The following is a 14,182-nucleotide window of genomic DNA, read 5'->3' on the forward strand; positions in this document are numbered from 1 at the left end:
TGCGTATCTTGCATTTATTGTGCTAGCTATATTTAAAGGCCCAAATACCAGTTGCGTAAATTGCACAAAAATTGACCCTAGAATTTTGTAAACACAAGTTTTTGCGCTACTCAATTTGTGACCGTGCCTGTTTTGTGCTAATTATGGACAGTTTAATGAACATCATCCAAAGCAATTAATGACTGATACCTGGCAAGTGGATAACAATTCACTTTGATTTATTTCATATGGATGAACTTTCAGAAAGCGCTCATGCTTCTGATTAAAGTTTAGTATACTTTCTTGGAACCTCTAACCTCAACAACTTGCATTTATCTCCTTTCATGTAGTAAAAAGTTAAACATGATATTTTGCTATTGATGACCACTATGTTGACAGTTCATTGTTATAGATTTGTTATTTTAGAGTTTCCTTTTTTTTCCTGTTATGTATATTTTGCTTTTGTGAGCATGTGTAGACTCTTAAATTTCTGTGACTGACTGACTGTTCAAAAAAAAAAATTGAGTTTTGATTGTAAAGTGCCTCCAAGATTTGATTGTTCCTTGTTAATCATGGTATTGGTCACATGGTCAACACCTGCCAGGACACTATACTACCTGGTTTACCTTCGGTTTTGACAGCCAGTCCCAGAAGCCTATGTAAAGAGGTGGGTGCTATATAGTGACGAGCTCACCCAAGGACCCTTTCTGTTTCTGTTTCAGGACTAGTGGAGCATTCTACATGTATGCAGCTGAATAACCTGCTGCAGAGCAGAAGCAGAGATTTTAAGTGCTCACGCACGCTCACTCTGTGTGGGGACTGCAAGCCAACTGATTTCACAAACGCTAATCCTGCCACCTTTTTTTGTTTAAAAACTCAAAAGCCAACAGAACCAGTATTCAGCATGCTTAAATCTCCCCCCTCTTGCATTACGAGCAACACTGCAGAAGTTTTTTACTGATGATTTTGCTTTCTTCAGGCTTGAACAGGACATTAAGAAGCTGAAAGCAGACTTGCAAGCAAGTAGACAGTGTGAGCAGGAACTGCGCAGTCAAATCAACTCACTGACCAGCACCGAACGTAGTATCCGTTCAGAAGTAGGGCAGCTCCGACAGGAGAATGAGCTGCTACAGAACAAGTAAGGAAAGGAAGATATTTGAGATATTTTGTGAAATTTTTATGCATATTTTAGAAATATTCAGATTGACTCAGATGCCATATCTTGTTTATATTTTGGCAACTGGAGGTGTGGGACACACTGAAGATATTCTGCAGAAGATGTTAATTCCCATAAGTTGGAATCTGTTGGGCTTGTTCCTTGGCAAATTGTCCTGCATGTGCAGCATTTCCCTTTTTTGTACATGCCAACTTGCAGGCATGACAATAATAAAGACCTGGTTGTATAAATTGTAAATACTTTTTAAAGATCATATTTACGAAACAAGACTATATCCAGGTGCTGGAATAATAAACCCTGTTGAATAACTGAAATCAAAATTTGACAATGTACCTCTAAATGGTAGGGAGACAAATCTGGAGATTCCCTTTTCAGTGCAAAAGTTAAGCACAAATTGTTTGGAGCAATGCTGACATTTTAAATTGGACTCTTTCATTTCAGTTCAGGCTTTTTCCATAGTTTGAGCTTTCATTGTAAGTTTTATTTTTACCAGATTACATACTGCTGTGCAAACCAAACAGAAGGACAAGCAAACTATAAGCCAGTTAGAGAAGAAACTCAAAGTAGAGCAAGAGGCAAAGACCTATCTTGAAAAACAGTTGATGGAAGAGAAAAAGAGAAAGAAGCTGGAGGAGGCAACTGCAGCTCGAGCTGTGGCACTTGCTGCTGCCACAAGGTAATAACACCAAAGTTACTGTAAAATAAACACACAACCTTTATTTAGACCTGATCATATGATCAGTATGCAACACTATAGCCTACTGCCTGGCATGAGTGTTTTACAACAGTATGATTAATCTATCAGTTTTATGCCACTTCAAATATTATTGAATTACAATGTGATTTTATTTTGTACTTCATTTTAATTATTGTGTAAGTAGAAACACATTTTTACCTCATTTTAAAAATAAATAGGATATTCTGATCCATTCCTGTTTTACAAGTACCATATGGCTGGGTTGGAAGAGGAGAGAAAGTGAGGCAATACAGTGGCCTATATTTTACATCACAGAATACAATGAGATTCTTACCTGTAGACTGCCACTCAGTTGACTTTATGCTGTGGGGAGATGAGAAGCAGAAATCAGGCACTGCTCTTCAATGGAGTGCAAGAATTCTTTATGGCTGTGCTTGCAGGCCTCCTAGTGGCTGACTCCAGCAACATAGGCAGATTTGTTGTGCTTGATGTGCAGTGCAGTGATACCTGAACTTCAGTCCAGATCCTAGTAGGCAAGAATTCACAGCATTAACTTGGAGCCTCACTCGGGTGTTATGTGGATGGCTGGTGCACAAAATTGAAATGTCATACTAGTGCAATAGAGAGTGGTCGCCTCTGGTTGTGATCAAGACCATGAGTTGGAGAGAAGCCTTCATCCTGCATTTAACCTGTGCTGTATCTGAGACCTGAGTATTTTAGTGCTCTCTTGTCCATTCAAAGAATAGAAAAATGTTCCCTCCCTTACCACCATCAACACACACATTACAATTTTTGAAAGCTTTCATTGTTCAAATTTTCTACTGTACTGTGCCCCCTTGATGACAAAGGAATTAATGATTTATTTTTTCACTTGTTTGTAATTGAATAAAAAGATTATATTGGATGGTTTATTTGTTCCAAATTCCAGTGATCTTTAAATTTTAATGTATATTTGTACCTGAAAAGTTCGAGAATACAGAAAATGAAAGATTTAACACCTTTTTTATTTTCAAGAGGGGAATGCACAGAAACTCTAAGAAGTCGTATTAGAGACCTGGAGACAGAGTGTAAGAAGTTAACAATTGATATGAAAGTCAAAGAAGACCAGATTCGTGAGCTAGAGATGAAAGTACAGGTAAGTCTATGGCTATTTGACCTTGTACAAGATGTTCTTTAGGCCAATCACAATCTAGAAATAACTACGTGATATAATTGCAAATATCCAAATTGCAATTTCCCATCAGCATCAAAGTATTAAGAGTGGCTGTAATGTTTTGGTGGTTGTTTTGGTTGATGGATCAGTGTAAATTTTCTTTCCTTTTTACTTCTTCCTCAATCCTCTCCCAAAAAACTCTGATGTTTCCACAATCAAAGTAGCCTACTAATACAGTCTAAACTCATGTAGAATGGCCAAAGTACTGGAGGGCTGCTAGTGTCTGTAGGAACTATATATAACCAGCATGGTGTGCCAGTTTCAGGGGAGGAGTGAAGTAAATCCCCTACTAAAAAGTCACATTTAACTAAAATATTCACTTTAGTGAAAGGAAAAACTTTGTCTGTAGAGCATGTTGGGTTTGAAGTGTGATTTGTATTTTGTTCACAGCAGTTGTTCATTTTCTTTTCTTTATGAAGGAACTGCGTAAATATAAAGAGAATGAAAAAGACACAGAGGTATTGATGTCGGCACTTTCAGCCATGCAAGATAAAACACAGCACTTGGAGAATAGCCTGAGTGCTGAGACCCGGATCAAGTTGGATCTCTTCTCTGCACTAGGGGATGCCAAACGGCAGCTGGAAATTGCACAGGGTAAGAAAATGGTCAGCAAGCTGCTTGGTTTAATTCTAAGCACTGCAATAATTTCTAATTTGTACAACCAGAATTTACTTGCATTTTCCACAGTGGACCCAGCATCCTAGTAGTCTGCATGCTTACTGAATGAGTTGACTGTGAGAAGGCTGGCAAAAAAGGCATTGGAGAATTTGAGTCTGAAGGCAAGGATAAGGGTTTAAGTCATGGTTGGAATGAGATAGGAACAGAGATGGGCAATATTACAATGTTTGGAAGTAACAATCTTGGTGATGGATAGGAAATGAGGCGTGAAGCTTAACTCCGGATTGAACAGCACTTTGAGGTTGCGTGCAATCTGATTCAGCCTGTGCGAGCAGCCAGGAATGGGGCAAGGGAGCAGTGTTTTTGGCAGGGGCTGAAAATGATGGTTACAGTCTTCCCAATGTTTATTGGAAGAAAATTATGGCTTATTCACAACTAATGTTAGACAGAAAGTCTGAGGACATAAAGGTGGGCCTGGGGTCGATGGTGTGTCATCTCGTTATTTAAGAAAGCTGAACCTGTGATGTCACCAAGGGGCATGGCATATATGGGAAAGAGGGAGTGGTCCGAGATTGGATCTTTGAGGAATTCTGGAGATGACCATGTAAGGGCAGGAAGTGGAAATTTACTGGATTAATGCATAGGAGTGGTGGACACCTGTAAAACAATTAGTCACTGTTCATTGGCTGCTGATTTTAAAGAACATTTTAACAGTTGTTCTGAGCAGGCACTTTCCAGTTCTGAAGTAGTTAGTACTGTACTCTCCTAGGTAACATCCAACAAGCCCCCATGTGTTACAAAAAAACTGGTGCGTGGGTAAAAAAAAAAATAGGTCTACATTGGGACAGGTAGAAGTGGAATCACATAAGGATAATAGCCCAGAACTGGACCACAAAGGAGAGGAGGTGGAGGAGACAGTATTATTGAATATTGCACAGATGTTGGAGAACAAGGAGGAGGAATAGCTTATCACAGTTGCAGAGGATATTGACTGTGAGCAGCATGGAATTCAGACTAAAGAATTAGAACAAGGCATTATATCAGAAGTAGCAAGAAGGTAGGAGACGACAACACATTCAAGGATCTTGGAGAAGAAGGGCAGGTTACAGATACATTGGTAGTTGGAGAGCATGTGTGGTGAAGATTCATAACAGCTTACTGCTGCAGTTCATGCTTTCCACCAACGCTTTTATATTCCGAGTAAAAGGGTGATTTTCCATAGCTGGACCAAGTGTCCTGTAATCTGAAATCTGGATGTATGGAATTGTGTGCCCAGAATCAACATTTATGCCTAATTGTAGTATATGATGCACTAGAGATCACAGTGATGTCTACCACGTTTTCCTATTTCTCTCTTGAAAGGTGCAAACTACCAGAATTAGTGTGTAGGCTAAAACTAGTTGTCACATTTATTTACAGGTTAATTAAAACACAGATGCCAAATGATACATTAAGGTCCTGAATCAGCACAATACTTAAAAACAAAATTGGAATCAGCCATAAAGAGTTAAAATACCATTTTTAGAACCATTTGGTAAGCAACAGAACTCTTGGATGAAAGACTTCCACCTGACTTTCACGATGCACAACTTTGGTTCATCTGTGGAGATTGTATTTCTACCTGTAAAGTTGAACGACCTGGGCTTTGATTTATGCCATGGAAAGTCCTTTTAAATTATAGGTTATAAACAAATTAAGAGAGTTGAACAGATCTTGAACCTTGCTGACATCTGGCAACCATCGTTTCCCTTAGATAGCATTTCACACTTGTAATGGAGTTTTTCTAATGTCTCAGCATTCAGAGTATAGATTCATTTCTGGCACAGTCAATTCGCACGTTGATATTTCAAGAAAATTGCTCTGGTCAGCAAGCTACTTTTTTATGATTTTTATTTCTGCACAAATACATAGGCACAAAGAACACTCCTGCAGACAGATCTTTCTCTTTGAACATGCTGATAGATCTGGCCAGTTAGGTGTATTGTCCATCACTGTCACACAAGCAGTGAGGTTCCATTAGTGATACTGCTGGTTGCACAATTTTTTTTTATTCAATCTAATTTTAGTCATATAAAATACAATAAAGAAATCTCTCTCTCGTCACACCTACATTAAATAAATTATAGACTATGATAGTACTCGCCTAAAATTTTCATGTGTAAAATTAAATTGCTTGTGTATTTGATGAAATTGTGGGGATCTAATGAAGTATCTGAAAAGATTCTGTGTAAAGGAGAGAAACCAGAGAGGAGCCTGCAAGAGATTTTATTTCGTTCAATTTTTTTAAAGCTTTTCCACTCGAGTATTTATTGTAACACCTTTTATCTGTTCCTCATAGATATTAAACACTTCTGTAGTTTGTGATATTATTTGAATGATACTTATTTTTTTTCCCCCATAATCTGGCTCTCCTATCCTTTCTGCCCCCTCCATCACTAATATTTAGTAGTTTTACAATGGCAGTTTGGTGTCTATCAAAGGCCAGAAATTCTTCTAACTAGTCCATGAAGTATGCCACCTGCTGTTCTGGCCTTGAGGCTGTGCAGTGTCAGTTTGCTGTTTCATGTTCTACTCAGCAAAATGGAATATTTCAGTATAAGTGTTGGTTAGTAGATTGGTTATTGCTTAATAATTTAAGCCCAGATTTCTTTAGCCAGTGACTTTTTGCCTATCATTCTGTAAATGAAATGCATATGATTTTTTTTATTTACAGATGCTAGCAAATACTTAGATTTTGAACTAAATATGTTTTGATTCTACTTTATTCTATTTCAGAATTTTTGTTAAGGGCAATTCCATAGTAACCAATAGCTGTTATACTTGGAATTGACACATTAGAGTTCAATATAACTTTACATTTTCAGAGATTGGAGTATTTTCTGACCTTGATTGTGTATGTGTTATCTTTTCTAGGGCAAATCATTCAGAAGGATCAGGAGATCAAGGAGTTGAAACAGAAAATTGCTGAGGTCATGGCTGTAATGCCTAGCATTGCATACACCGCAGCAACCAGCACTCTGAGCCCTGTGACACCACATTATTCCTCCAAATTTGTGGAGACTAGCCCTTCAGGACTTGATCCTAATGCCTCAGTTTATCAGCCCATGAAGAAGTGACTGCGCGCCTCTTTCTCCCGCTCTTCCTACTTCCCCATCCTTTCCCAGACTTTATCGATGTGGTGACATCATGCAAGAGTGTTCTGCAGTCAAGATGACAATGTAACGTGTGACTGTACGTACTAGTTGTAGTCAAAAAAAACAAAAATACAAAAAATGACATCATGGTGTCGACTAGAACTGCCCGATGGCTTCTTCCTTTCCTGTAAATTTTTAGAAAACCTCCCAGAACTTTGCAGTTTTTTTTGGAAAGTCTGGTCAGTGCATTGTGACTTCTCCTACGTTCTTTCTTCTGCCTTTTATTTTTCGTTTGGTTTCCTGTTGGAGAATTTTTTTTTTTTAAAAACAGATCTGCGAACCCACACTCATGCAAAATGACAGGGTTGGAAACTCGGCAATAAATTTTAGATTGATTTTGAATCATTGTTGCTGACTAGCTCTTTCACTGATGGCCCATTTAATCTGTCGAATACCATAACCACCTGTTCTACCACAAGTGTAGGAGTTCAGAGCGTCGAATAAATTTGCTCAATAAGTTCATGTGCATCAGTCAGTGAATTGGACTATTTTACTGTACTTGCCTCAGCCCCTGCAACTTTCAGAGCTAACTTACATTTCTAGCTTTAAGCCTAACTGGTGCTGTTAAGTATTTAAAAATCCATATACATTTTAACATTGTCACTGTGCTGGAAATAGAGTTGTTTCAGTTCCACATTAACCACATTGAAGAAGGCTGCAGAATTAAAATGGGGAGGGGGTGTACTTAGCTCATGTGTTTGGAATATATGCAGTGCCAATTAGGCATGGAAATAGAAAATTTAATCGGCTCTGTCTGCTAATTTAGTTGGTGATTTGGGACTAGTTGTATCTAACTTTTAGTTCCTATCTTCAATTAGAGGATATCCAAAATGGCGGCGAAACACATCGAGAGAGATGAAAGCCTTTTCCAATAAAGTACTGAGGAGTATCACTGCCCCTTCATTTATAATTGACTTGAATTTAAAATTGACAATATATTTTATATTACACTGGTAACATAAACCAAACACTCAACAATAAGTTATTGGAAACTGAATTTATCTGTGTGAGGAGGAGGCTGTGCAACTTTCACATCTGCAATACTAGTAAGTTATGGTTTCTCCCCTTCCCCCAGCTCTTGTCCACCCAAATGCACACTCTTGCGTGAGATTAAGTTTGTAGTCGATGATTTGCCAATCAGTATGCTCTCGAGACAAATATTAACATTACCGTAGGAAAAACTCATCAGACCACCACTACTCATGGAAAAATCCAGGACGAGATGTCAAATAGCCAAGTACAAGTAAATAGTAGTTGAAAATGAGTGGAGTGGTTTGGGTGTATGGATTGGAGCAATGTCACCTTTGACTGTCAGGTGTTTTCTTATAATGAATAGCTGACTACTGAGAGTGTGTCCTTTTTTCCCAAAAAGGACTTGGGTAAAATGGATTATAAATACATTTATACCATTTTGTAGGGATCTATTACTTCACTCGTGTAGCTGGACAATTTGAAAGGTTACTTGATCATTTCACACAACTGATTTAGCTAAAATTTCCCACATATAAAACATGCAGAATTTTGTTTTGACTTTAGAGATGTCATACTCTGGTATGCCAGGTATATAGTGATTTATAAAACCTGCATCAAGCCTTGGCAGTTAACTGGTTAATGGCATAACCAAAGGGTGGGGGGAAGGCGGTCACATGATTAAATTTTACTGGAAAACAGTGAAGAAAACAAATGTAATCTCAAAGGTCCCATTTCCTTCTTACAGGGACTAATCATTAAGGTGTACATTAGTGAATAACTGATTAGTTAAAGTAATACAAAATTACTTTTTTTTTTAAAAGTTACTGTTCTTGAACGCCTGAGTACTTCTGTTATACCATGGATAATCTACTGTGATGTCTCTATCATATTAACAACAAAGTTCGGTTTTAATGAAAGCTTTTCAAGTATTCTAGAAAATTTCATGTTACCATCTAAGGCTAAACTTCCCTATACTATAGGACCAAACGGAGCTTGAAGCATTGTTGCAGGCTTCAATGGACGACAACTTGTAACAAAGCCTCGTGATTAAGAGTAAATCATTTTTGGGATCTGTTTCAAAATAGTAGTGATCATAGTGCCTTCAAAATTTGTATCCAGAGGAAACCACATTCTCAATAATGCACTCATTCTTTTCCTTTGTCATATTCAGGGGTTCAAGTCAGACTTTCAAGTCTATCTCCAGTGAAGACTTCTTGACACATATTTGAAACTAAAGTGTTATGCTTTATGCAACCTTAAGTTATTGACAAAGATATCTTCTCATATGCTTGACATCATTGCCTCTTTTTTTAAAAAAAAAAGTATTAGAATTTTTTGTATGTTTTGCACAGGTCAGCAACAGAGTTGTTGGATATTGTCTTTTTTATTTACCACTTTGCAGTTCTGTTAAGGAGCATTTATTTGAACCCTTACTTACTTTCTATTCAAATATATTGGAGTCTACCGCAAATTGGACTGTACTAGATCCACCCAGGAGGGATGGTATAAATGATCACTATTCATCACAGATAAGGACAGGCATTATTTAAAACCTTTGATAATTAAAGACCTTTTTTAGTTTCAAAGCGGTCTATTTTCTATTGGATATTTATTATACTCTGCAAAACTTGGTAGAGAGGACAATATACAGACCACTTGATATGTAAATTTATCCTTAAGAAAGGTACATTTCTAATGTATAGCCAGACCTGGTACAGCGATCCAGTTCAAGTTCTCAAGAGCTAAATGCCTAGTGGTTTTCTTTCCATGAGGCATCTGCATTGTCATTACCTTAACAGTATACCAGAATGTGATTTTTACGAGTGAAATAAGAGAAGGGGAAATCTATTTTGTACAAAGGAAAATAATTTATAAAACAGGCCGTGGATTTGCCAGTGAATGCTTTGTTTTAAAATTGTTTTTCTGTTGTACTTAGACATCTGATTTAATTTAAGTTCCTCTTAATAGCTCAAAATTGTAATCCATTTTTATTGTGCCAAGAAAGGCTTTTTTTTAAAAAAGTGTTGAGAGAAAGATGCTGCTAAAGTGCACAAAATGTGTTTTTTTTTAATTTTGAAATGGTTACAGTCATTTCATAGTGAATAGAAGGTGCTTAAAGTGAATAATTCTTGGGTAGTTGTATGAAGGAGAATGATCTTGGATGATACAAGTGTTCACTTAATGCATCTTGCACCTTCTGCACTCAGCAGACACCAGAAAAAGCCTCTGATGTTTTGCACCAGAGTTCTGTATGGTTGACTCTGTTTCTTTGACTGTCCAACAAGACATGTACTTCTGGAAGACATGACCAACTCGAACAGCTGCTTTCTCCAGTTCACTACCCCTTCCAATATTGAATACACAATTTGATGAAACTGTTTGTGAGGGCAAGTGAGAATATGGCAGATCTCAACCAAGTGTGCTGAGAAACCAGAATTTCGCTTAAATCCCCACTAAAAATCTTTTTAAAAAAAATTTTGAAGCACTTTGTTTTGTCAAATGAAAGCTTTCTGTAGTTACTTGATGCTGCTTGCATATCACAGAACAATGTATGATTTGTAATTGATTTAAAAAGTATGTTGACTTTGTTCCCTGTCCTACAATGTAGTGGCGTCATGAGCGTCAGGGTGGTTTTTTGAGCAGTACAGAGAAAAAACCACTTGAAATTTGAAGTCACTTAATATCTAAAAAATAGAAATAAATTGAAATCTCTACTGGAAATGCATATTTTGTCAGTAATACTGGTATAAGAAGGAAAAAATTGAGGGGTACAAACTATTTATAAATTTCATAATTTCTTCCCTTTGTGCACTATGCAGATGTGCTATCAGTATTGTGTAGCAATGATTGAGTGCTGTAATGATACAAAATGTATTATTTTTGAACTGCATTTTTCCTCAATCATTCAGTGACGTGCTTTTTGGCGGCCCAAACCTAAACCCGTAGGATTTCTGTCCAAGGGAATTTTTCACCCATTTTCAATCATCTACAGTCGAAGCATCCTACACCAAAATAAAAATGTGGAACAGATTGTTTTGCATACTGAGGTTCAACATTACTCTTAGATAACTCTTTAGTAATCGGCTGCAGGATCATAATAATTTGGGACTTGCAACGTTGCATAGTAATATACTGGGCAATCAGTAAATCGAGTCCCTCTCTCACTATGCCTATGTGGTTAGGAAAGCTCTAACTTTGATTCCAATTCTGTTCCTCGATTTATCAAAAAGATGCAACTTGCTGTAGTTCAGTGGTCAATGTCTTACAGATTTCTCCCCCTGTAAACGTAAAGTATACCCATGTAGTGCCACAGAGAAGACTGTTCAATTGTGACTGACATGTTCATGTATCAAGCTGTCATGGAATTCCAAACTCATAACCACAAACATGGGAAGTAAGTACTCACCCATCCCTATGAAATGATGATCGGCCTTGGTAAGTTACAATGAGACCCATTTATATTGACACAAGCAGTAGCATTTGAGATTTTAAGTGTTCTATAATATTGAGTATTGATTATATTGTGTTACAGTCCTAATCTAATCCAAAAAAAACCTCAAACAATATCAGCCACATCACAAGACATAATTAAGTGGTTCAAATAAAATCGTTAAAGTGTGTCTTCTAGTCAGGAGCTAACTTTTTAACTTAGTTCTTGTCCATCTTTACAGATATGTTGCCTTTTATAACCTTGGAAAATTGAATATATAGTTTTGTACGGTAATCTAGTAGCAACACTATGTTTTAAAAGATTTGAAGTCTACAAAAGTATGCAGTGAATCTTGTGGTCCTAATTTCACTCTTTTTTCCATTCCTCTCAAGGACTCAAATACTTATTTTGAATCCTGGGCTGTAATAAGAACACTTTGTATGCTTGCAGTAGACTCCGAGTGGATTAGCAATTTCCAGATTTATTTTTCAAAAGATATTGTGTTTGCTGTATGTCCCTTGGTTCAAAATGAAGACCCTGTTTAAACGGCAAATTGGGTTCTTAAGGACAGAACTCTGTTGCAACCAGCAAAAATTGATACGTTTAATTCATTTTCTTTTGACAGAATATTAGCTTCAGCCAAATGTGTGTGGTTTTGGCTGTCATTTTGGATTTTTGAATCACCTTGTGTAATTGTCACCATAAAAGTGTTGCAGAAAATTGTCTCATGGATTCTTTGAGCTTTGTGCAGAACATGGAATATTGTCACTGACTTTTTTTTGTGTTGAAATTAACAACAACCCCGCCTCCTCTTGTTGCCACTTTGGCACTTTTCTTTATATAACTGGTCTTGGCTGCATTCTCTTTCTGTGGGATTTACAAGGAATAAACGTTTTTCTTGCAGATAGATTCTGCTGTGTTTCATTAATTACGAAATGCATGTCTGAGTACATTCATACTAATAGCTGCAAGTTAAATGCAAAATAGCTACACAATTAAGAGGTTCAGATGACACTATAAATGCTATCCAAATCAGGAAATTGGGGTGACTGTTTTACGTTGGACACTCCGAGTTGACGAAAAACAACATAGTGACTTTTTGAAAAAACTTATCCGCAGCACAGTGAATAATCAGTGTTAGATAACAGGAGAGTATCCAGTTTGCATCTTTGGGTAAGAGTTACTCTTCTGAATGCTGATTAATTCTTGATGAAAGTAAATCAGACTATAAAATAATTATGCTAATAGACCTGCCAATTATCACCCTACATGTCATATTCACTTAGCATTCATTTACAAAACATTTATCTGTATTTTGTGTTCCAACCAAGTTTAAATTTTGACCTAAATTGCAATCTTGCATTACTCAAGCATAAATGCCTCAGTCAGCATGTCTTAACCACAGTATCTTGTTTCATAAGTAACGAGAACATTTTTTCTTGTATACATTCCTTTTTTTTTTGTTGAGCCTGCTTTTGATAGCCATTTTTATAATACCTGGAAAATTGTACACAAATTGGTGTGTGCCAGCAAATAGCACTTACACAAGCTAGTTTTTCTTACAGCTTAACAAAAATAAATATGGTCATGTATACCATATTGAATTGTTGGATTCTTGTGCCAGTACTCTTTACTAAGCATAGATCAATATATCTGACTGGATCTATTCTTAAAGCTTCAGAAAATGAAATTCTGTGGTACCTACTAAAATATATTGATAAACCTTTGCATCATTAGAAATTTTTGGGACTGACTCCATAGTCCACAGTCCTCAAATGTTCTGACTTAATGAGGGAGCTTTTGCTGCGGTTAGGGAAATCATTTTGAGGTTTGACTTTAGAAAAAAATCTTGTACATAAATCATAAATCACATACTAAGAGCAGTTATCAAATTGACAATCTACGGAATTGAAAAATAGTTTCCAAAGCTGCCTCCCCTCCAATTAGCAGGATGATGATTTGCTGTGGATCAGTGTTTAGAGAAGTGGACAAAAATGTTAAATGGCGAATGGACCAGAAGACATTTACCAATGTCAAGCTTGACCAAGTAGCAGAACTATTTAGTTTTCAGACCAGTGGGTTGAGATCACTGATGTTTAGTTGGTGGGGTTCATCAATAACCAGTATATCCTTCATTTCAAAGGTCAACATTTTTGCTGGCTCAGTAGACGTTCTTGTTTAAACGAGTTAAATGCACAGTAATGGACAAACAGTCAAAAAACAGCCCCAGGTTCTGGTTGCGGAGGCTTCCAGTGAATCTGAATAAGTTCCAGATGTGACCATCCAAGTAAATATCATAAACAGTAGTTGGGCCATTCTGAGGGCAGCCTTCCTGCACAAAGAGCTTTACATCGATACTGGAAACCAAAGCCTTTTTGTGCTGGAAGCAAAATTGCACCTTGGATCATCTTTTGTCCAAAAAGTTTTTGAAATGATAGCTGAACCCTTTAGTTCCTGGTAAACTTTTCTTAACAGCAGTTTGAGAAAATACTAGCCCATGTCTTATAAGCCTCCATGTTGTAAGCTGTGCAGGTGCAGAGATGGTACGATTTAATTAAGTTGGGTTCAATGGTGGGTTGTCCTGAAAGCACTTTACAGATGGCACCCAGGTCCTGTGGTAAAGAGCTACCCTAAATTCAGGTGTAACTGTCTCCATAGGTATTAGGTTGGCTTAGTTGGTAGTATTCTTGAGTTAGAAAGTTATAAGTTCAAGCTTCACTCCAAAACTTGAGCACAAATTCAAGCTGACATTCCCGTGCAGTACTGGTAATGCTGCATTGTTGGGAACTGTTCCCTTTGGATTACATTGTTAAAATTGTGGTTGAGGTAGACTTTGAAGTTCCCTTGGCACTATTCATAGAGCAGAGAGTTCTTGTATCCTGACCATTTCTCTCTTAACCAG

At 37.1% G+C, this 14,182-nt stretch overlaps 1 protein-coding gene across 3 annotated transcripts in view; it reads left to right on the forward strand.

Annotated features, from left to right (window-relative positions):
- maco1b (macoilin 1b) overlaps positions 1 to 12,183 on the forward strand; it is a 77,820-nt gene extending 65,637 nt beyond the window's left edge. For all 3 annotated transcript variants that reach the window (XM_068006587.1, XM_068006586.1, XM_068006588.1), the window contains 5 exons: positions 959 to 1,117; positions 1,650 to 1,832; positions 2,868 to 2,988; positions 3,486 to 3,660; positions 6,598 to 12,183. In XM_068006587.1, coding sequence (XP_067862688.1) covers positions 959 to 1,117; positions 1,650 to 1,832; positions 2,868 to 2,988; positions 3,486 to 3,660; positions 6,598 to 6,800 — 841 coding nt within the window. In that variant the 3' untranslated portion in view covers positions 6,801 to 12,183. The remainder of the gene's footprint in view (positions 1 to 958; positions 1,118 to 1,649; positions 1,833 to 2,867; positions 2,989 to 3,485; positions 3,661 to 6,597) is intronic.
- Positions 12,184 to 14,182: the final 1,999 nt, after the last annotated feature.

Source organism: Heptranchias perlo, chromosome 26 (genome assembly GCF_035084215.1).
Source record: "Heptranchias perlo isolate sHepPer1 chromosome 26, sHepPer1.hap1, whole genome shotgun sequence".
Lineage (NCBI taxonomy): Eukaryota > Metazoa > Chordata > Chondrichthyes > Hexanchiformes > Hexanchidae > Heptranchias > Heptranchias perlo.